The sequence below is a fragment of the Phoenix dactylifera genome, chromosome 17 (genome assembly GCF_051530095.1).
Source record: "Phoenix dactylifera cultivar Ajwa chromosome 17, Ajwa_hap1_PhDact_Kaust_v1.1, whole genome shotgun sequence".
Classification (NCBI taxonomy): domain Eukaryota; kingdom Viridiplantae; phylum Streptophyta; class Magnoliopsida; order Arecales; family Arecaceae; genus Phoenix; species Phoenix dactylifera.
In genome coordinates this window covers 16,930,304-16,954,718 of record NC_143206.1, presented here as the reverse complement: position 1 = coordinate 16,954,718, position 24,415 = coordinate 16,930,304, and the positions used below count along the sequence as shown (strand labels likewise).

At 38.0% G+C, this 24,415-nt stretch overlaps 2 protein-coding genes across 3 annotated transcripts; one reads left to right on the top strand and one right to left on the bottom strand.

The window, feature by feature from the left end:
• Nucleotides 1-4,812: 4,812 nt before the first annotated feature.
• Nucleotides 4,813-11,111, top strand: LOC103706729 (uncharacterized). The gene has a single exon (XM_088713444.2). The coding sequence runs from the start codon at nt 5,448-5,450 to the stop codon at nt 6,234-6,236; it is 789 nt and encodes a 262-aa protein (XP_088569570.2). The 5' UTR covers nt 4,813-5,447; the 3' UTR covers nt 6,237-11,111.
• A 6,203-nt stretch (nt 11,112-17,314) lies between these two features.
• LOC103706738 (Thioredoxin superfamily protein) lies at nt 17,315-23,165 on the bottom strand. Of its 2 annotated transcripts, XM_039133004.3 has the most exons (5): nt 22,766-23,165; nt 21,748-21,813; nt 21,011-21,151; nt 19,352-19,444; nt 17,315-17,864 (listed from the first exon to the last, which is right to left on the bottom strand). In XM_039133004.3, exons 1-5 carry the CDS (start codon nt 23,009-23,011, stop codon nt 17,679-17,681), a joined length of 732 nt encoding a protein of 243 aa, XP_038988932.2. In that variant the 5' UTR covers nt 23,012-23,165; the 3' UTR covers nt 17,315-17,678. The 2 variants fall into 2 exon arrangements, with proteins under 2 accessions (XP_038988932.2, XP_038988933.2); XM_039133005.3 differs by lacking the exon at nt 19,352-19,444 and having other exon boundaries at nt 17,462-17,864; nt 22,766-23,149.
• Nucleotides 23,166-24,415: the final 1,250 nt, after the last annotated feature.

Genomic DNA, 24,415 nt, shown 5'->3' with positions numbered 1-24,415 from the left:
TTTGTTTATATGAACAACCATCATTGATAATTAACAACCATGAAGCATTCATGTCTGCAAGAATCAAAAGAAAATTAACATGATCTGTAGGAGTTTGTCCATGTTTCTAATGTAGCAAGCTATTAAAATCACATGAGAAGGTCACTCTCTCACGCGCATGCGTGCCGTGCAGGAGTTGCAATCGGTTGGGTTTGGGTTGGTTTGAACTAGATTTAGGTCAAAAAAACTCTCAGCCATGCCGGACCCATTTATAATCATATTGAAAGACGTAAACATGTGCGCAGTTCATTTATTTTATATAAGTCCATACTTGCCCATCGACCCATTTAAGTTTTTACTCATTATACATATAACTAGAAATTAAAGCAAAATATTTCATTCAAAGATCACCAATAGTAAAATTAAATTAAACTTCAAATATATCATCATAAACATAATAAGAAAAAAAAATTAGGATAAATAACAATCATGGACTAACTAAGACTAAAAACTTGCTAAAATACAAACACATATCCTAAGACCTAATCGATCATCTTATCCATGACTCACAATAACATTTTCCCTTTAAGTGAACTGAACCATATGAAAAAAAATTAAAGACTCAACTAAGCGAGGCCTTATCGGATCAACCTTGGTGATCTATCAAGTTTAGGGAATAAATTTAAACCCACCTTATTACAATCAAGTTGATACCGGGTCAATCTAGAACTGACCCACTTACAAAAATAAAATAAAAAAATAAAAAAACATATCCATTCATGCCAATACGTTCTTGTGGTTTGGTAGGTCGGGGTTAAATTTTGCCACCTCTAGCCAAACAACCTAACCTAATCAACATCTTTTAACCTGATATATTTGATTTTGGTCCAAATATTATATCCTACTTATCCGTAAGATGTTGTAGGAATTCACCACCCATCATAAAGCTCATAAAGTTCATTTTTATGTTACTAAAAAGGCTCCATTTAGTCCAAATTAATGTATGCAAGCTTTTAGGGCTCGTTCGATCATTAGTGAATCTAGCCTAAAAGAATACAGTGTAAATACGTAATGCTCGAGCACGCCAACTCTAGCTCAGGTTGGCTTGTTTTATGATCAAGCCAAGTTCAAGACAACTCAATTACTTGTGACTAAACTCGAGTTGCTCACAAATATCGTGTTTAGCAAATTCAATAAGAATTCAAGATCCCCCAAGACCTTCATATACAAACTTTGAGATAATTTCCGTCACTGCATTTCAATTCTTGGAATATCTTCTTTTATCTACTAGCTACAATTCACGTACTTACGCATGTGAATCCAACAAAAGATTAACATATAATGCAAACTATATTATTTGCAACAAAGTGAAAGATGCAACTATAGAAAAATTAAGTGTGGAATTTAAAAAAGAATTACTAATTTCTGTGAAGACTATTTATTCACAACTCTTAATGTCAGTTTGGATCTGACAAGTTCATGAAGGGATTAAGAGTTCAAGATGAAGTATAGCTTTGGAAAGAGTCCCTCTTTGCGAGTTGCTCGGAATCCAGCTAGAAAGAGGAGATCTGATTCATTGATGTACACATTACAGGGTCTTTTCAGGAGAGGGATATTTTAAGAGTAAAAGAAAATCCACATGGCAATTAGCACACCAATATAGTTTTAGATTTATATTAAATTTAGATTAGAGAAAGATTTAAAAATATATATAGCAATCAAATTTTTATAAATAATATATTTATTTATTTCTATTTCAAGTTTAATCAAGTCAAATTGAATCTAGCTCAAACTTGGTTCATTTAGTAATTGAGAGAGAGCCAAATTCAAGACTAATTTTGAACCAAAGATGCATGGTCTGCTTGTGCTCAAAAATAGAATATCTAAACACAGCTCCAGCCGCTTAGAACTGGCCATGTATTGTTATTATAACTTCTTGCAAAAAGGTAATTGCTCTCTTTGAAAACTATTTTTAATATCATACCATCGAACCACCTTTTTTTTTTTTTTAACATACTATACCAGGTGGTCTGCATTGTATCTAGGACAACCAATTTTCATCTTTAAATTATGATTTTTGAACAAAAAATCTCTGCTACACGCGCGAAAGAATATCAAATAGAGTGAGCTTTATATTTTACCATTTTTTTCTCTAGTACCAATCTTAAAGAGAAACCAAAAAAATTAAAACGAAATGAGACTCTTGCTATTAATGGAGTCCGTCGGTTCTATGACTTAAAAAAAAAAATCGTGCGCTTGAAGAGAAGTTATTTTTCTGCATCCTTTTAATTTTCTTATCCAGCTTCTTTCCCTCTGTCCTCTTCCTCATTAAACCATCTCTTTCCTCCGTAAAACCTTTCTCCTTCTTCTTGATTTTTCTTCTCCTTCTCCTTAAAATTTCTCTCTTTTTTTTAGTATCAAAGAAGCTTATACTATGTATCAGAAAGCCAACGAGTATGTATCACCTGGCTATATACTATGTACTAGTAAACACCATGTTTTGGATACTATATATCAATTTATCTAGAGCATATATTGGGATGTTGAATAGCTATTTTACTAAACGTATATCACCTAACTATGTAGTGCGTATTGGTAAGCACCATATTCTAAAAACTATATATCAATTTATTTTATATGTGTGTATTAAGGCGTTCAATAACTATTTTGCTAGGTGTATCACCTAACCATATGCTATATATTAATGAACACCATGTTCTAAAAACTGTATATCAATTTAACTAGAAATATGTATTAAGTTGTTATTGATATCAAATAAGCTTATGGTATATATTAAAAAGCCAATGAGTATGTATCATCTGGCCTTGTACTGTGTTCTTAATACTATGTTCTAAAAATTGTGTATCAATTTATCTGAAGGTGTACATTAGGATGCTGAATAACTATTTTGCTATGTGTATATCATCTGACTATGCAGTGTATATTGGTGAACACCATGTTCTCTAAACTATATATCGATTTAATCAAAGATATATATTGGAATAATAGATGACTATTATGTTAGGTGTATATCATCTGACCATTTAGTATAACTGGCGAACATCATATTCTTGAAGCTACATATCAATTTACATGGAGGTATATATTAAGACATGTATTGTGTGTTGTGTATCATATAGTATTCTTCAATTTTTTTTTTTAAATCATAGAATTGGCAGTCCTCGTTAGTAGAAGAAATTTCATTCTGATTTAACTTTAGAATTTTCTCTTTAAATGAGCGCTAGAAAAAGATACGACAAAACAGAAAGATTGCCTCATATGATATTCTAAATTCCATGCCCCATAATTTTTTTTTCATGATTTTTGGAAAACCTAAACTAAGCTAAACATGATTCTGACAACCATTGCGGTCCCTTCTCATTCAGAAACTGCTCCTATGGAGCAACCATAATCATTTGCTGGCCATCCTGAAAATTTAAATCCGTTTTATTTGCCCTTCAACTCGTTTCACCGCTAACCGTAACGTTTGAATACTTAATATTTTTAACTTCTATCATTGTAAAGTTCAGACATGCCAATCCACAATAGGATTCACCATATTGCTTTTGTGGCTAAAGCATACCATTCATATTATTCGTTTTGTCATCTTTCAGTGATGGGACCCGCATGTCAATGTTCCAGTCTGGCCAGCTCCATTAAAGAGGATCTCCCTTTGTCTCTCTCTAATCCAAGATTGACTTGCTTTAATTACATTGATAATGCTTGTAATTGCCCACTAAGAAATGAGTTGGAGGCAACGGAATGAAAGCAGAAGTGACAACGGTGGCATAATGTCTTTTCCACGAAAGCAAAACTTTATATTGCCCAATCAATTTGCAACATTTATTGAGTTATGAGCCTCTTAGGACCCATGTTAAGTTGGACCTGTCTTCAACCTCGGAAAAAACTCTGATCAGGAATCAGTGGGGCTGTTGGGCGAGTGGTTCAAACAATACCCTAAAAATTCCAACTAAATATAATTTTTTTTTATTCTATTTTTCAGGGTAACCTTTTTATCAACCAAATATGGTAAAAAAAATTTTTTTTATAACTATTTTTTCGGATGAATAATTTTCATAAATTATTAGATTATCTCGTAATCTGACATATCCAAACTAATCTAACGTTAAATAGAATTAAGTGCTATATGCACCTAACTAATCTTTCATCAAACAAAAAAAAAAAAAATCCATTCACTGCATAGATCACTCAAGTCTAATCCTTAGATCTTATATCATCCAGTGCAAACGCAACAATGGATCAAACAAGATTAGGTAGCTCTCAAATGCCCACCTGTTTTGTCCAGGTCCGCCATAATGGTGATGTTAGTTCTAGCATTCACTAATGAATCTTGAAGTTGTTACATCCGCTTGGGTGCTCGATCATTACGTGGGGACGCAATTTCTCTCACTTTTATGACCCGTTCTCTCCATTTATTTCTATATGTTTTCTTCACAAGAACTGCTTGGAAACCAAGAACGCGTTTCATTGGTCCAGAACGTGCCCAGGCGACCTTAAGCTTTGGCCGCTTCGAATCCATGTTTGACGCGCTCGGATCGATTGTGGCGGCCAACCCGGAACGATTGCCCTTGTTTTCTTATCTCTTCTCCCATCGATTGTGACTAATGAGACCATCTAGAAAGTGAAAGAAAAAGATATATATACATATATAAAGAGGAAAAAAAAAAGAAAGATGGGGGAGAGAGATTAATTTTGCTACTCTTCATCCCGAACGACCAACTTAAACCGGTTCCAGTAGCCATGAGATAAGACGACAGAGAAGCAAGGGGCATCACTGTTGCTGGAAAGATATCTATACATGATCTATCCTCCCACCACCAGACCTATCATAATTGCTTAAAAACATCTGCCCTGAGACCCTGGCCCCCACTGTCTGCAATTCTTCCTTTGGTTCAAATTCTACGATTTCCTTTTAGGGCAGGGACAAGGGACGGTGTCCCATCCTGCAAGCACCTGGACTTCTAGCCCCTGGAAGCCATTGCACTCTTGCTCGTCCTGTTCGGCGCCCACGTTAGTATCAAACCACGCATGAAGCACACCACAACCTACACAGAATGACCTTCCCCTATACAAGGAGAAGTTAACAAGAAGAAATCGAGAGAACCGCGTCTGCTCCAAGCGGAGGGGCCACACCCCGTGTTCGGTAATTCCCACCCCCCTTCCCAGTTCTTATTCGTTCACTTCCCCCTCTACCCTTTCTCTTGTATTCCTACCATCCTCCATCTACCGATCCATCAACATTTATTTCTCTTTTAACGTCCCATCAGAGCCATCTTTTAATTTCTCTCCCCCATCCTTTCCTCCCTCTTCTACTGTGTACACCCTCCCACCCCAACCTCACACGCACAGAGAGAGACACCAGCCTCTTCATCAAACAAACGAAGTAATTAGAATAGTGAGCCAAGCCAAGCCAAGCCAAAAATAGTCAACAGAAGCGAAGCTGGTGTATGGAATCTGGCCCCGACGCTCCCGGCGAAGGGGCAGAAGGCCCCTCGTCCTCCACCGCCACAGCGGGCGGCGACCCCAGTTCACAACCTGCGGAGCAACAGACTGCCCCACCTCCAACCCAACCCCAACCTCCACCTCAGCCCCAAGCTCAACCACAGCAGCAGCAGCAGCCGAGTCGATACGAGTCGCAGAAGAGAAGGGATTGGAATACTTTTCTTCAGTACCTGAGGAACCACAAGCCACCGATGACGCTGGCACGGTGCAGTGGAGCTCACGTTATAGAGTTCTTGAAATATCTGGACCAGTTCGGGAAGACCAAGGTGCACGTGAGCGGGTGCGCCTACTTCGGCCAACCCAACCCCCCGGCGCCCTGCGCCTGCCCCTTGAAGCAGGCCTGGGGCTCGCTCGACGCGCTCATCGGCCGCCTCCGCGCTGCCTACGAGGAGAACGGCGGCCGGCCCGAATCCAACCCGTTCGGCGCCCGGGCGGTGAGGATGTATCTTCGTGAAGTCAGAGAGAGCCAGGCCAAGGCGAGAGGGATCCCGTACGAGAAGAAGAAGCGGAAGCGGCTGCCACCGCCCACCGCCGGGGCGTCTTCCTCCGCCGCTGCTGGTGAAGGAGGCGCAGAGCGGTCGTCGGGAGGTGGAGGGGAGAGTTCCGCGTCTACTGCTGCTGCTACCGGTGTTACTGCAAGTGGGAGTAGCGGCGGCGGTGGGAATAGTTCGGGAGCGGGGGAGGGATCCGGTACTCCGCCGTTGCCGCCGGGCGGTCCGGCCTCCACTTCCTGAGTATAGATACTCTCTTAGTCTCTTTTTGACTGTTTCCTTCTTAATTTTACTTCTTTGTTACTGTTCTTATTATTATTTGGTGGTTAACGGGTAGCGGAGTAGAATACATATTACTCTTGGCGATTCTCCCTATTTTTCATGAGGCTAATAAAAAGAAAAATAATCCAAAAACTTCAGAAAACAGTAAGACTCTGATCTCTCTTCTCTACCTATCTATCTAATGAGTTCAATGGTGACGGAATTATTGACTGTCTGGCTTTCTTGTTCAATTCTTTTCGTTTGTTTCCTTGTCATTTTGGACTGGTGCTTCAGTTAGTCCAAAACCCTCTGCTTTAGATTTGAAATGGTGTGAATGTATACTAGCTAGACTCTTGTGTTTTTTAACTGTTGAACCTAGAACGCATGAATTTGGTGATATCTTTCTTTTGTACGAGACTGCAAGTTTTTAATGGAATGCGAAGAGTTACTGTATACTAAACTCTTAGTATAGCATCATAAACTGCCATCTTCTAGTTTCTACTCAGCATATTTCACCTTCTTTCTCTTCTGTTACCCAGTTTTGACATCAACAGTGAAGTATCTACTTACGTGATACTATGACCTTCCAGTTCTCGATCCCTACTCTCTCTCTCTCTCTCTACATTCCAGGAAAGCTTGGATAAAACTTCTCTTTCCTTTTGAGTGCCATCACATCCTCATTCTATTTAGTTTTCTAGTTTCTTCTTCTTCTTTTTTGTTTTAAAAGAAACTTTTTCTAGTTTCTTATTAATAATATTTAATACCAAGCGAGTAGCATATGAATGCGCTCCTCTTCTTCCCTCTTTGCGAGGGAAATGCTGTCTCCTCCCATAATGTTCCATGACCCCGAGAACCAACGAGCGCAAAGTTTAGATTTTCTTCCCCCTTTTGAACAGTTTTTTTTGTCTCCAGTTAATAACAGCACCGATTCACTCTTCCTACTCTTCTTCGTCGTACCGAAACTTCGCTTCCTCCTATTTAAAATCCTCGTCTGCTGTCCCGATTCCTCCCCCTCTTTGCAACGCTTTTCTTTTATGGCGCTGCTGACGCCAGAGACCGATTGGTTAGCATAATTTAGTAACAACTCAGTCCCTGGTCCCCGGGCCTCTGCAGCCAAACCAACCCCCTCCCATCCCTCTCTCTGGCTTTCTGGACTCCCTGCGACGGAAATTTACCGCACGTGTAGCGTCGCAGCCCCTGGCGCCCAAGAGAACGGTCTTTTACTCTCTCTCTCTCTCTCTCTCTCTCTCTCTCTCTCATTATTCTATGAAATCTTGAATCGCCACCTATTGAAAACGACGCTTAGTAGTCTGAACTAAATCTCGATGAATGATGAATCACAGTTACAGCATTGCTCCGTTTTCTTTACATCCAAGCAATCCTATCCATCTCACCGTCATTCCTCGAATCTTCCTGTTTAAAACTTCCTCGTCTCATTCCTCGTTATTTCCAACCAAGAAATGAGGGTACTTCTTTTTCTCCTTACCTTCTGTTGAAGTCTGGGTTGGGTTCTGAGCTTCCTTATCATTGACCGATGTCTCCTCCTTCCGCTTTTCCTCTTGACCACCACAACAGTAAGTTTCTTCTCGCTCTTCTCCCCTCTCATACGCAAGGAGAGCTGCAGCATTGTACACGCTGGTAGAAAGGGAGATCCGCTCCCTTATTTTGTCTGCACATAGTGAAAACTGGTAGTTGCTGACCCAAAGGGGTAGCCAGAGGGAGTCTCTTGTACGGTTTGTTAATTTGAGGGCCCACCTAAGTTTTGAGGTCTGAACGGGAAGGGGTGGGGTGGTGGAATTTGTGGGTGCGCGTCTTTTTAGTTTATTTTTTTTTTTTATAAGAGAGATGAAAGGGAAAGCACATCAGCACCGTCTGGTCTTGTCCTTTAGCTTCCCGGCAACATTATTATGGAGACCGGGCTTGACAGGAATATATATATATATTAAATAACCCAAATCGCATTTGCTTCCAAGTAAGACACCACATCCATTAAAATAACATTACCCTCATTCCATCTCTATTTTTTTTTTAATATAAGATTACAAAAACACCCCTTTATGTTTATGTCAACCTTATGGATATTCTCGACTTCAAAAAATTTCAAATGAACCCTCAAACTTGCAAACGGTTTCAAACCAGAAAAATGCTCTCTCCTGTTTAGTCTATTCCAATATTAAGAGCTGGGCAGATGGATGACTAATTCAGATTATTTTGAGATTCATGTTGTTGCTTTGAAATTATGTAGATGGATGAATATGTAGATCAATCATGGTTGCTTTGAGATATATACAGACGAATGAATATCTGAATCATTTATGGTTACTTTGAAATCTATACAAATAAATGAATAATTCTGATTATCCAGTGATCGTTTTGAGATATGGGCAGAAGGATAAATAATCTAGTCATCGATGCCATCGCCTTAAGATCTGTATAGATTGATGGATGATTTTGATCCTACAACCATGTGTTACAAGTCGCAGAAATGCCATTATCAATGATTATTGAGTTAAGATTTTAGGTGAAATGGGAATTGTAATTCTTTCTGCGTCTTGAGGTATAATGATAGAGGAGAATGAACCTCTTCGGCAAATAGATAATAAGGTCAAAAAATCCAAAAGGGTAGTCATCGTGAATTCATACAAAGAAAGGTGAGTCCTAATACCATTTCTACGATGAGATTTTTTTGTGATACGAAGAGCAGTTTGGTTATAATATAATTTTGTACTGCCACGTGATGGTCACGAGATGCCGAGATTAATGATTGGACTAGTTTGAAATAGATGACAAATTGAGAGGTTGTCTTCAAGATTAGCCCAAAATTGAAATGATGTTTCTGTAACTTTCTTTCCCCGGTTCAGTGTGGAAAGGTTGGTAATTTCAGTCCTTCACGCCTTGAGGAACGTAACCCTTTCTCTACTTAATTTCACACTGGAGCTATTTCACGAGTATTAAAATCATTAATTCTACTACAAGTTGTCTTAGTCTTGGATTTCCATCTGCTGTTGGTTGACCGATTGGGAGTGCTGTTTTATCTTCTTTCTTTTATTCAATCAGAAGCCACCTGCACAGGGAGGAAAAGAAAGGCTAGAGCTAAGAAACGAACACCCACGCGGATCGACTGATGTGAATTTAAGAATTCTAGGCATCTTACTGCAGCCCATTGAAATAATTCATGATGTAGTCGTTGTAGCTGACGTGGTTCTGCTTCGTGATTTGCTTCCTTCCTTTGTCTCCTTATTTTAATCTAATTGGCGCACCAATTGTCAATAAGTATTCTGCGAATCAGTACCCGGGATTTCTTTCGGTTTCTTGTTTTCTAATATTCCTTCAGTTGGTTCTAAATCTTGTACCTTTTGGCTTGGGGGATGCTTTGGGTAGCGCAAGCCTTAATTTTGCCAATGGAAATAGGACAAGAGATGCTGACCAATGGCGACGTAGGCATGGTGAGGAGACCATCCGAATTGACCCAATTGGTGCAGAGCAACATCAATAGACCCTATGCCTGGGATGATACTCATGTCTCAACCTATTGTCTCCATTTTTTTGGTGGGAGTTTTGAAGTTAGGTGATGTGCTTGGACTTAGTTGAAAAGGCTCATTTTAAATATATGATTGCTGTAGAAGTATACTGATATACATGATGTTGATGGATTTTTTATAGCCTAGATGAAGGAGAAATGTTAATCCATCTTAAATATCATGAATAATTTATCATGCATGCATGGATGTGCTGCTTTTCTAGAACTTGCACACGCAATGGTGACGTATGCAGCATATTTTGATGCTTCTTGTACCAAACTTATGAGACAATACTGTTCAGCTTTAGTTTCATTAGCTGGTCTCTGTTTAGATTGCAAGGGAGGTCAAATGATCATTTTATGGAGTAGTAATAGCTAACGAGTTGTGCTTTTGCAATGCACCAAGGATGATTATTCTGAGATCACATTGACTATTCTGAGATGAAATATGAAACATATGTTCATATACAATTTATTTAACGTCGAACTAGCTAATCTTTTTTCCTTCTTTTGGTGGAGAAAAGATGGTATACCCACCCATATCCCTAGGCTAGGCAACAAAGGTTAAGAAGAACAGAAAGAAAGGGAGGAGATTAGCTGCAACAGGGAAAAAGGATGTGAGTAAAATAAGAAGTTAAGAAGTTCACTTTTGAGGTGTCATTAAAAGATATGAGTAAAATAGTACTATCTAAGTTCGCATAGTCTTTTAATCATTAATAGACGTGGAAAATATAATTACTCCTAGAGACCATTTGAAAGGAAAGATACAAAAGTTGCAATTAACACAATTATAATCATCAGCCCAAAAGAAGCTAAAGTTGGAATAGATTTAGGTACTTGTATTGCTACCAGGTGCACCCTACCCAAGGAATCAATGGTGGGGTCTTCGACAGATTCAACTACCTTCTGATGATGAGATGGATGAGATGATCACAAGAACAGCCCAATGCATTTGGGGGCCTAAAGTGAACTCACTAAGAAAGGTCTTTTTCTTTTCTGTTTTGTCTTTGAGACTTTTCCTACAGTGGATCGGTCCGGCATATATAAGGCAAACTCGCTAAGAAGGGCATTTTTCTTTTCTATTTTGTCTTTAAGGCCTTTCCTGCGGTGAGTCTTCTTTAGGCCGGGATTTTAGGCAACCACCTCAGTCGCCTAAGGGTTGGGCCGGTCCTCGATGACCATCCTAGTCTCTACAAGGTGAAGTGAAAAGCACCCGGGTCTTTCCATTGGTTTGAACATGCGCTGTAACATCTCAAGGAAGATTTTGAGTTCATGCAAAAGAAGAAGCTTCAAGAAATACACACAAATGCAGTAAGGTTTAAGCATGCATTTGGAAATCATTGTTTTATTGACTTTGTTATATGAATTTTGAGCTTATATTATGCATTGGAATTTGAACTTCGTCTTGATGATCCTAAGTTTGAAAATAGTTTGAATGGGGTTTAAGTAACTTTCAGGTTAAGTTTAATACATTGATAGGACAAATTTTGGATAGATAGAAGTTCTTAGACTGGCAGTATTAGGTACTATTAGAGGAAGTACTTGTAGAGGAATCTTATGTTGGATTGCAAACTAAGTTCACTACGTTTCCCTGAAGAACGAGTTACCCTTCCTAATTGTCACTCTTTTTTGGGTTTTGTTGAGAAAATCACATGAGATGGAATGAATGTAGAGGTGAGAGTTATGCCAACCAAACCACAAAACTATATATCTTAAAAACGATGAACTAAGAATCTCTGCAGACAATTTTTGTACTGCAAAATTCTGTACCAAAATAAATAGTCATCATATCATCTATTTTGGAGATAGATATTTTTCATCACCTTGATGCACCGTATATTATACAATCAATATCTCATCGTATTCAAGAAAAAATTTTGAGCCTTCCGTTTGTGAAATAAATAATGCGGCAGCTACCTGCAATATTACGGGGGTCCACAAGGGATCCGAATTCGAAAACAGCAGCCTGAGGTGGTCAAAGTTAAGGGATCCGAATTCGAAAACAGCAGCCTGAGGTGGTCAAAGTTACCCTAGTACTGTCCGAACATTAGATCCTGAACTTTATTACATCATGATTCCTAGCCTCAAAAAATGAGCATTTACCAATTAGTCAGCTCCTGCACATATTCTCTTAGGAGTACATATGGAACATCGTTGTAGATCGTGCTAAATTTATATTGATATGTAATGAGTTTGTCTATACGGATGTTGTTGTGGTAGTAACTTAAGAAATCGAGTAGGAGTTCAGCAAAAAAAAAAAAGAAATCGAGTAGGACGATGAGTGACAGTTAAAGCAAAAGAAAAGAAGATTTAATTCCTAAAAGCATGATTGCGCATAATCGACTGTCGGGCGAGAAGCCAAAGTAACTTCATCCCTTTCCGTAGTTAATAAAGTAATTTTCCTCCAGAAAGATATTTGCATGAGTTTTCTTTTTTTTTTTCTTTTTCTTTTTCTTGATGAGAAGGGAGGCAAGGCCATCCGGATTTTATTAAAAAATAAGATATATAAAAACTATTTATAAAAAAAATTATAAAAAAATAATAAAAACTTTTACAAAAGATAATGGCGGGTAAGTACATCTATTAAACTATTCAACAAGTTGAACAATCTCATAAGTAATTTGAGGATTGTCTGTATTTTCAATATGCAGCTATATAAGCTCTCCATCCTAATTTAAAGGATCTCATCCTTATTTCAAGCTTTTGGACAACCTTCACGTAGAAATATGCTATGGTGTAAGTTGAAATGAGGGAGTCTGTGATTGGCTTTAATTCACCAAGTAGTGCGCGAATACTTGGTAAGTACTTGTACTATGAGAATTGTTAGTCAAAAATGTTCTACTATGGGAAATCAAGGGCCAATAGAATTGATCGATGGTAATTAAGATTACTTTGGAGGAGGAGGATGTTAACAAGTGAATTTAGACATAATCCTTCGACCTTAGGAATTCTCAGGGCACCTTAATGGAAAACCATCATGAGTAGCAGTTTCATTTATATTTAACATGGTGATTTTTGCTTCGATGGATTAAATTTCAGCCTCAGCTAGCTATGCCTATGATAAAGAAAATCTATCTCATGTTTTGGGTCGATCAGTTCAGTCCAACGCACACTGCGCTTTGATGGGTAAAAGTTTGAGTACGAATTAAAGTGTAGACACTTAAGAGGAAATAACTGATATCAAGCAGACTGGTGTGAAAATAAAAAGAATGACATGATCTAAACAAGAGTTCATTAGAAACCTAAGCAAGTTTCGAAGTACGTTGGTTGAATCCATCTATGATCAGTTATCTATATGAATCTCTCTTGAGCTAGCTTACTACAAGACGAGTACCATTTTAAGGGGTTTTCAGGGACTGGATAATTGCACTGGAGATCAAACTTTCACATATGATGCCATTGAGAGTTGAAAGCATGAGATTGAGAGTTGAAAGCATGAGGGTTAATGTGGCTGCAACTGGTGGCAAATATGAAACAGGCGTGAACTGCTGGGATCCACACGGACGCATGAGATAACTTGTGAATGCGTTGTTTACGTATGCATGGTCATGCGTATAAAGGAAATCCCGCACTATTCCGACAGTTCGAGTAGGCGCGTCGTAAACTTTAACCGGCAATTTCCGAATGGCTTCCACTCTCCACCCCTTCACGTTCAACTCCATCTGCGCGAGCGAGCCGAGAAATAAGCATCTCTCGCGTGCTCATGATGTAGAAAATTTCCACAACCAAGACCACAGAGATTTCCTAATTCTGACATTAATATGCGGCTGCACCATCACATATACGTACATGAGCATGTAATATGATTGATACTGAGCATTTTTGTATCTATTTGATGCAAAAAATTAGAGGTTACTAAAGTATATACATTTAGTTTTTAAAATATTTTTATAGTACAGATCATGCTCTAGAACTATCTCAACTAAGAGTGCAAATAGATTGGGTCGATCGGATCCTGAGTAATCCTAGTCCGACTCGATTTTTTGTTCAATTTCTAATTTTGGATCCAGATTTGATCCGGCTGAAGATCGGGTTGAGTCAGGTCAAGTTGGATCGGATTCGAATTCGAGTTGGATTTGTGCTTTTGGAGAAGAATTTAGGCAAATCTAACGTGGTCCTATCATAATTATAAGGTGCTGTGTGACCCAGGACTTGAAAGACTTGCAATTGACCTCCAGTCAGAACAGACGACCCATGACTTACCAACCAAGTCGGTCTATGAGCCAAATTGCATATCACACTATTTTCTATCCATTTGACTGATTGGACGGAACCTTGTGTCTCCCAGCTCCCCCCTCACGAGGACAAAAAAAATCCCAGATTTTCTTCCAAAATCCAATTCCGTTGCAGAAAACTGGCACGAGTCATGACCCATATTTAGTTCAGTGTTCCCTCACTTTCTCCCTTCAAAAGGTAAAAGAAACAGAAACCAAAAAACAGAAGGAAAAAAAATAAAAATCCAGCTACCGAGACACCAGAGCCAGAGGTATCAACAGTGTAATAGATCAAGAGAGAATCCTGACGGACGGAGATTCCATTCGATTCTGTGAATCTATACTTGTTGCTATCCTTCCACGCTTGAACCCTACTCTCCTTTGGGCTTTTTTTTTTTTTTTTTTTTTGCGTATAAAGCTTTCACTCCTCGTTGGCTGGCATTTCCCATCCCTTAGGGAGCAAGCTCCTAAAAAACCCATATCTCCTTCCTGTCTGCCTTAAAAACCCATCATAAAATCACTTAAAAACGACTGATGGTACAACGACCCACACACACACAAAAAAGAAGAGACTCCCTTTTATTTTTCCTCTCTCTCTTTCTCTCTCTTCGGGTCCATTCGGATTGGATCGGATCCGTTCGGTAAACCCAAATCCGATCCAGAAAATGATTCTGATCTAATTTTAGGACCTGACCCGCACCCACGAGTCCTAAAATTTCGGTCGAATCAGATCTACATGGGTCGGGTCGGGTTGGGTCACGGGTCCCGACCCATTTAGCCATAATCTCAACTATCCTCTTTAAAGCAAGATACATTGTAGTGCCTATTAATATATATAAACGACAATTCAAATCCTAATCTTGGACCGCTGATAATTGGCACGACAACCATTAACATTGTGGGTCCTCTATAATGTATGATTAGCAAGCTAGATCCAGTGCATTATAGTTTGCACGCCAATTACGGAATAATTCCAGTCTCGACTTCTTCATTATAGAGCCATTGTATTAGCTAGCTAGATCCATTGCATTATGGATCACACGTCAATCACGGATGACCTATAATTTGAGACTAGACATCAGGCTAATAGCTTGCCAATCCAACATCTAATCAGCTTCATATAACACACCAATTCTACAAGTTATGGTAATTTCATTTGCACATTAAGTATTGCACAACATTACTTATGCAGAAACCACTGATTTTTGGTTCGATGGTACAACCTCTACCATTTGTAGCACGGATGGTGGTTTGATTTCAAAGGGTGCCGGCTTTGGCCTCTATCATATAAATGCTTGTTTTCGTGACTAGTGAATGCATCAATCTATACAAAGCTCCGGCTTAGATAAAGATAAGATGGATATAGGATAGGCCGCAGAAAAAATGCTCACACACTTACAAATATAGAAATTTCATGATATGTAACTAAAGATTCGGGTTACATTTTTGGTGCAAAAAAATGATTGATTTTTTTTTTCGCGATGTAGCCCATAAGATCATGCTCTGCACAACAATCAAAGTATTTTGAACATGTTTATTCTATCTGTATAGGTTTTGAAACATCAAGCAATCTAATAATAGATTTGTGTGAAAAAAAAAGATATATTATCCATTCTCGTGAAAAATACAATTCTGTTTCTGTAGCTAGAGAGCTGTGAGCGCAGTTTCCGTACGCCTGATCGCATGCGCCCTCGTAGCCGCGCGGCATCGCCAATAATTAGCAAGGAATCAATCACATCGGCGGGCGGGCGGCCCTGGCGTCGACGGAATATTTTCTTGTGCAACGAAGCCATTTGCCTCACCATTTGAAGCGAACGGAGACTTTCATCTAGTATTTTAGAGGACAGTAGCACGGGCTTATCGTTCCAAACGTCCAATCACCGAGACAAAATGATCCAGAGTCGTAATCATCGTCGCACGGAAATTTGACAGGACGCCTTCAATTTTTCTCCCTTTTTCTTTCGACGGGCAGCGCCATGGGACCTGAAGATTGGGGGGCCTGGAACGAGAAGGCCTGCTCACGAGCACGCCTACGGAGAAACTTTTCCTTTTTATGCGACTCTTGGAGATCAATCATTGGTAGGTTTGCATTATTGTCATCGGCCGCCTCGGCCTTTGGTTTTGTCTTCATTCCCGCTTTCAAAGCCAATCAATCACCTGACGCCGGACCCTTTCGCTCTGAATCTGACCGGCTCCGTTCGCGTACTTGAGATTCCGTTTCACGATTGGAACGAAAGGGTCAAATTTTATAAATAATATTTATTAAAAAAATAAAATATCCATTACGATCAACAACTTCCTGCTAGCGTGCTGAGATAGGACACTAGATAAAGGCTCCAAATAAAATTCTAGACCCAGCATCCTTGACCTTACGTGGCATGCGTCGCAGAAGACTGTACAACCTTCAGCAGCCTCCAATAGGAGGTGGACTGCTATGAGAATATGAATTGCTATCAATAGCGAAGTATCGTGTACGGTACGTAAGACTGTCTTATTTGATAGTTGTCTATTTCTTGATAGCTGCTATTGATTATAGTAAATCACTCTGCGACCAACATAAGAACTATATTCGGAATTCTAAGATAGGTGACATTATTGGGAATTGAGTCTAGCATTGTATGTGCAGCAAGCTAATAATATGCAAAGTAAATTTTATTCTATTGATTAAAACTCTCTTTTTTAGTAATTATACGAGAAATAATAGTAAAATTCTATCTTTTTCATATACCAATTTCAAAAAAGATAGTTAAAAAAGTGATTGAGAATCCAGATGATATAGAAGAAGTATGCATCAACCAATAGCCTGGGATACAACTTTTACGTTTTATTCTCCATTTCCTTCATGTAGTTTGCAAATAATTTTCAGTAATCTAGTAATCAACAAAAATAATTTTACTTAAAATTAAAGGAAAAATATATAACTTCTTGAAAATATTCTTAAAGAGTACATAATTAGGACCGGACCATCTGAAAAATTAGTTTCTTGGGCATGAAATGCTAGTAAATCTTACACCGACCGAAACAAATAGAGTGCCCAATTTATATATCCACATGGATCTGGTGTAAACTGATGGCCCAGCTAAGATATCAGCTAAGATGAGAACCAAGTTGTCATTGTAGTCCTCAACAGCGGGCGCACAAGCAGTCCAAGTGACTTTTTCAGGAGAAAAACTCGCATGATTTAGTTATGGTATAAGCGTGAATCATGCATGGACCAGGATAAATCACCCCGTGGTTGCTGCTCGCTCAGTATACATTCACCTGCTTTTCACTTAGATCAATCAGTATAGATCTGGAAAAATGGCACAACTCAAAGAAAAGAAAAATAAGAAGGGCAAACAGATTTATTTTGAACAACATGCTTATGCGGCAATGATAAGCACTCATGCAAAGCACTGACATGGCATTCTTTCCTCGAAAGTTACAAACAGAGGTTGAGATCTGATTCAACATGAGGCAGTGCAATGCTTATTGGGGCATGCAAGTTTGATCCTGTATTATTTCCCCAAGAACCTCTTTGTTTGCATTTACACAGTCATATATCTTTCATGCACAAAGAAACAGCAAATTAAGATCCTATTAACAAGACTGCCATTGAAGGACATATTTTGGCCTGCCAATTACTGTAAGGGTAAGAGCTTCTGTCAGAAGATAGATGATTATGGGTTTGTACAAAGTCACAGTGCAAGTCTAAATTATCATTTCTATCTTCATTTCATCATTATCCATGGTTATGGCAGGACCAGTCAGTCTCATCAAAATGTTTGATTGTTTGTTTTCCACTTTGGGCTTTAGCTTGAGAGAGAGTCCGGCACAAGCCTTTGGCAGCTCACCACCATAAGCTTTGCAGATGTAAGCTTCAAAGTTTTCATAATCCTGGAATCAAGAGTAGCAGATGTCTATCAGTCAGAATGCGATATTGGTATGCAATTATATTCAACAGTAGAACCTGTTTGACTTATGAGGTGTTAGATTAATAATCACCATGAAGATTCACGGCAAACATCCTTTTGAGAAACAGTAAAGCTACTCGCAGATCTTCATAAGCATATAGGATAAGATAGAGGAAGAACATAGGTCTGAACAATCAGTAGAAAAAGTTGGAAAGAATAGATAGAGAATAAGCAGCCCTCTTCACCTAGAGGCGGATAGTATTCATATTCAGTTTAGAATAAGTGCATGTAGTTGAGAGAAAAATTAAACTTAGAGTGAGAACTTTGGTTTCTAGTATGCCTGACGTCTAAAACATGTCTGTTTTGAGACACTGGGAGTTTTAGCCAAAGAGAAGAATCCAAAATCTGTATGCCAGTTTGCTAAAATGCTAAGACGGTGCAAGCAAGGTAGTGGTCTCACTCCATGGAGCTGTACAGATCGTTAAAAAAAGTTCTTATAATAAAGGTACAAAACAAAGACTACAGCATTGCTATCATATACCTTTTCTGGTAGCTACTAGGCAGGCATTGCTACTAGAAGAATTGGGCTAGTGGGATGACTGTGGTTTGGTATGGGGTTCATCCTTGGAGCTAATTCAGTATTTGCATCAAGGACAATTGAAAGGCAGTTGAAAAAATAGTTGTGAACTATTCAATAACAAAAGCATAGTAACAGAATCACTAATGGATTTATGTGGACTGTCTAGAAGATTGTTATGGTACCAAAGAATAAACAATGCTAATTAAATAGATTGACCACTTTCAGAAGTAGTAAATTGGCATTCTTCATACATGACTGGGCATGTGAGATAGGTTCGATTTGGTGAGGTTTCTGTACTTGCAATCCATTTCACAATTCTTTGAGGAAATTAGCACAGGGTTTGAAAAGATCGCCATGATCTAACTTGGCAGGATGGAACATACTTAAAAACTGCTACCTTTGTTGTTCTGCTCACCATAAAAGAAAGGGATTTTGCAGAAAAGTCTGCTTTTCCTACAAAAGTGCTGTTCTGGACTTTATTCGACCATGATGTCCCTGTCTTCAAATGAATGCAGATATTTATCCAAGTCGACGAATGCTTTGGCAATAAACGCATACATAATACAAGTAAATGCATATATCAACATATTCTTATAAATAATCATGATGGCGGGGGTATAATGGTCCAGTAAACTTCATGATGTACCATTTCTGCAGAAAAATAAAAATGTGGCCCAATTTTGCAAGCATGTTTTCTTTTTATTCCCCTAAAAGAAATCTGGATGACATCCTCTACAACATCTAAAAATCATGAAGTATGATGAAATAGGCTCTAAGTAGTCAATATAAAAAAGTGTACGAATGCCCGTGAACACCCCAGGAAACAGGCATCGAAATTTCTAAAATATATCAAAGCATCAAGTTTATATAGTCAGAGAGTATGAACTAACATCATAAAGTGGCTGTCCATCCACTACCACCCAAGGCACATATGTGTGAGGAGGTTGAAGGGAATCCGTTTGTGATGCATACTGTAATTCAAGCTGCAATTAAAATTCCAATCATGTCAGAAGAAAGAATGGTTTAGCTTATTGAATGTTTCTACATATGCAGATATGCATGTAACGACTCCTGGATCATTAGAAACTTAAAAAAGCAAGCTATGCTGTAAGTAAAAGTTAACACCATTCAAGATAATAGTCGAGAACAGAACAGGATCACATTGGTGACAATAAGATGATTTAGTGGAGGAAAACCAGTTGCTGTGTGGCCAAGTACACTTCCACAGCCTATTAAGAAGGGGTCTCAAGTTTAAGTTGGAAAGTCATGAAAGATGAGGGAGAGAGTCGGGAAAGTCTTTGATTTGAAATTGTGAGTAGAATTTAAAAGATTTTTCATTCCAAATGACTTCAATTAGGTTTCAACCAATAAAGAAGTAGGCAACATTCAAGCCGAACCATATTATTAAAGAAAAGCTGCCGATCATATCGAATGATCATTAAAATGGCGAAATTTGTTGTTTGAGCCAAGTTAGGGGAAAAATATAATTACACTATCATTTAAGAAAATGAGGTTCAACCACCACAAGTTGAATTATCAATTGATTATTACACAATAAATCAAAAATTGAATGGCCCAACTATGTTGTATACACGAAAAAGCTCTCTGACATGGATGAAGAGAGAAGCTTTAGCATGAAGCTTTGATTGCAGAAAAAGCTTAAAAATGAACATAAAAAAGGAAAATGGTAACAACCACAGATTTAAATCTACAAGAAAATTGGGAGACTAAAAACATAATTCTGATTTATTTGCAGAAGACAGTGGTAACATAAATACAATCTCTGCTCAGTTTAATATTTGCCCCACATTGGTAGTAGACCTCATTACACAATGGTCCAGCGCATATGTCCCCATTGTGCTGTCAGGTTGTACTGTCCAGCATTGGAACAAAAAGATCTTATGTGGACCATATAATTTTATACAGAACCAATAGCCGGAAGTATTATATAATGTACAATCTATATGATCAGTCAATTGGGAAGTTGGATTCAAAGCTAGATATGTGGGGAAAACAGGGCAACTTAACTTCCAGTCCTTTGTTTTGCCACAATTAACGATCAGGACCTGCTGACCAAAAATTTAAATCCCAAGCCCTTGATATCTTGGTCATTTAATTTTTAGTCCCTTGCCTTTGTATAAAAAATGGCACAAGTGCATATGAAATCCGCACCAGAGGCTAAAACAAAATATGATAGGGCACTTATCAATAAATGGAAGTCAAACCAAGGACCAGGAATTGATCCCCCCCCCCTGCCCCAAGAGAGAGAGAGAGAGAGAGAGAGGAGAGAGAGAGAGAGAGAGGAGATAAAGAATTGATCATGCAAATATTCATTACATTCAGAATCATGTATAAAGTAATGTTACACTGAATTAACTTAAGAGAGTCAACAAGATAAGGAATTCATCATGCAAACATTGCACAAATAATCAATAAGCGAATTCTCCACCTCCCTAAATACATGGCCATCATTATAAATCTACAGCAAAAAAATATGTAAATCAAGTTTGATATCTATATAATGAAAATTAATAAAACATGGAAGCAACCTTTTTCCCGTATCCACTTTTATAGCAATCCATAACAGCATGCGAGTCTAACCCAGTTCTTGAGAAGCAGGATTCCCAGTCAAGGTACTCATGCTCCATGACCAAACTCTCAATACAATAGATGAAACTGAAATGCTCATTCTGCAAGGGATTTTGAGGAAGTCAATTCACCATATATAGGGAATTAACAGAATATGATTATTACAAGTCATTTATGCTACAGATAAAGATAGAAATCAGGGAAATGATGACCTAAGATAACCTGCACCGAACATGTCAGAGTCCTTTTGCAGCTACAGTAAATTAAATATTTGATATAAGATGAGCTGGTAAGCGCTCGCTAAACAGCTGTACATATGTTATATACTTTGTAAAAAATTTCTAGACACCTCTTAGATATATGCCTCCTGGACTGATGATGGTCGAAAATTCTTATATGGATTTTTCTTTGTAAGGATGACAACCCAGGAGCTAGCTACATACAATTATTTTTAATCATTTTCTGTTTTGTCAGGATTACTAGAAATAAAATGGATTGCATATAAAAGAATGTCATGTTATTATGGTATTTTAGAGTGTTAGCACTACATTTTGCATGCCGCATAGGTTATATGGCTCTAACCTACATAAACACTTCCAAAACTCAAGACAAGCATGTTTTGATTGAGGATCTATTATCATGATATATATTGATGTCCACAAAAAAAATTTATTGAGCAATAGAGAAATGATATTACCACATCAGGCCAGGCACTGATGGTGCAGGCTTCTACAGTGTTCAGCACACACTCATTAGGACCATGCTGCAAAATGCAATGTAAATTAGTGTCACTTACAGCAGACAAAAGGATGTCAGTGTAATACTAAAATGCAAGAAGAACATTTTAAGGATGCAAAAAGGAAAAAAGAAAAAAGATGGGCATCTTTTACATCACATTGCAAACAAAATAATTTAAGAATAATAATGCAGAATACAAAATACAAGAGTGGGCTCCTCTTCAACTTTTGTGAAATGAGGAGGGGGCCTTTTACTGTTTTACATGAATAGCCATATTATGATAACAATAAGTCACCTTGGGCTCCTAAAATGAAAGGCAGTTTGTTGGGTTAAATATTTGCTTTCCCCTCGATCATCTTTGCCTTTTCTTGTGTGGGTGTTAATAATTACTCAAATAATCTATTGGAATATATTGAATAGGGCTGCATCCTTGGGAAAGAAATGGTGCATGTGATTCTTTATGACTAATTGATATAAGAGCCATGAAAAAAGGGGAAAATAAGCTAACAAAGCGAGTCTTTGATTAGTTTGACATCAAATCCAGCAAAATATACCTTTGCTACCTGGAAAGCCCTCATATAGTTAATTTGTCTTATGGATGAAGTTTCTCTTCCTGTTTCAATTTCTTATGTTTATTGCTATCATAAAATTTCTATTGCTTCTCATCTATCATAAAATCATTTCCTTGCATCACCCCTGCACATACCTGATACCCGGCATTATCTCACTTAGTTCTCGAACATTCTATGCAAGGGTTACTAATTTAAAATTCTTCTGAACAGCACTGTGAACCGATCGGGAAAAGATCAATTTTTATTCATTCCTAGAATCAAACCACCTCCTATCTCACAGAAAAGCCCATATAACGACCAAAATAATAAGAAGAGAGCGAGTCACCAGTTCGATACGCGAATCAAGTTTCCCAAAAGCGAACAGAATATGGAAAAAGAAAAATTAAAGAGGAATAGGACGAGAACCTGGCAAGAGATGGTGCCATTGGATCCGACCCGGGCGTTGCCGTAAGGGATGAGATCGAGATCGACGATGTCGATCAGCCCATTTTCGAAGATCTTGGCGAGGTAGTTGACGATGAAATTGGAGCAGTAAGGGCACAGGGTCTCGTAGTACAGAGCCAGCGGCACCTTCCAAGCCGAGACAGCGGAAGAAGCGAAGCAAGAGGAGGAGAAAAGGAAGAAGACGAGGAGAAGGCGACCGGAAGCCATGCGAATCGAGAGGCTTCCGGGACCTCGGGATTAATCCGGAATCAGGGTTTCGGATTTGGAAATCTCCTCCGTTTCATGCTATCATCGCGCCCTCCACCCGGGCACTTGGAGCTCGGAACAGGGACCCGAAAGAGATCTTTGTCTTTTTTTAAACGTCCGGGGCGGAGACGACGTCCAGTCTAATACTAGAACTCTAGAAGTACTATGTTTTAAACATTATTTGATGGACCCAAATGCGCACCCAATCATCTGAAAATGGAGAGATACCGCGGAGCGGACAGGGATAGAAAAGGTCTCGTATCAATAATAAAATATTAAATATTATTAATGGCCATAAATTTTTTTTTTGTAAATTGATTATTACATAAATATCCTCCTCCAAATTTAAATTTACATAAATACCCTCATTAAATTTATATTTATTTCTGTATCTTAATAAAATATTTTTTTTTGCACAAATGCTCATAATTCTTCTAACACCATTACTAAAACCATATTTATTTTAATTAAAAATAAAAAATAAAATTTCTTTTTTTTGTCTTCAATTGCAATCGTCTTATAAATATATTTTTTTGCACATCTATTCATTAAAAATATTTTAGTCATTTTAATTTGAAACCGTTAATTTTTTAACGGTGTTAGATGGTGTAGATATATATATATAAATAAGAATAAAAAAAATGACAGAATAGCAAAACAAGTATTTTACGATAGTATATATATGCAATTATCAATTTTGGAACGGCATTCATACAAAATTCGATATTTAAAAGAATATCTATGCAAAAAAAAAAACTCTAACTAAATATTATAAACGTTCATACATATTCTTTACATAATAGTTAACTAGAAAAAATATTATATTATTACTTCGTTGGACCGTTTTGCTCCCATGCTAGTTATTTTCAGAGATTGTCACAAAATTTTTGCAACATACATAATATGAGGGTTTAAATTCAGGAAGTAGATAGGAAGAGACTATTTGAGCTGATGGAAAAAATATCTATATCATACTTGTAAACTTGTAGTAAGATGTTTTAATGGATTAATACAAAGGGACAATGGCATTATAAATTCCTAGAGCAGTGCCAGATGTACATGTCAGTGTAAGTGCATTCATGTAACAGCACGCATGTGTCAAACAAACGTGTCAAAGTTATGGATTACGAATTCGTTTGGGTTGCAGGCTACATCAGATCAAGATTACGTACCACCACTCTCCTCATATTGCATGCCGTGTGTATTCTTTTTTGTCGACTCTGATCACTAATGACTCTCTGATCGCCGACGACGAATGATTACATACACCATGCACGTGTGACGGGATCATATAAGTACTTTTTTTTTGCTAAAGGGTACTTCTTTCTAATGAGAAAAAAAACCATAATGTGTAATTATCACAGG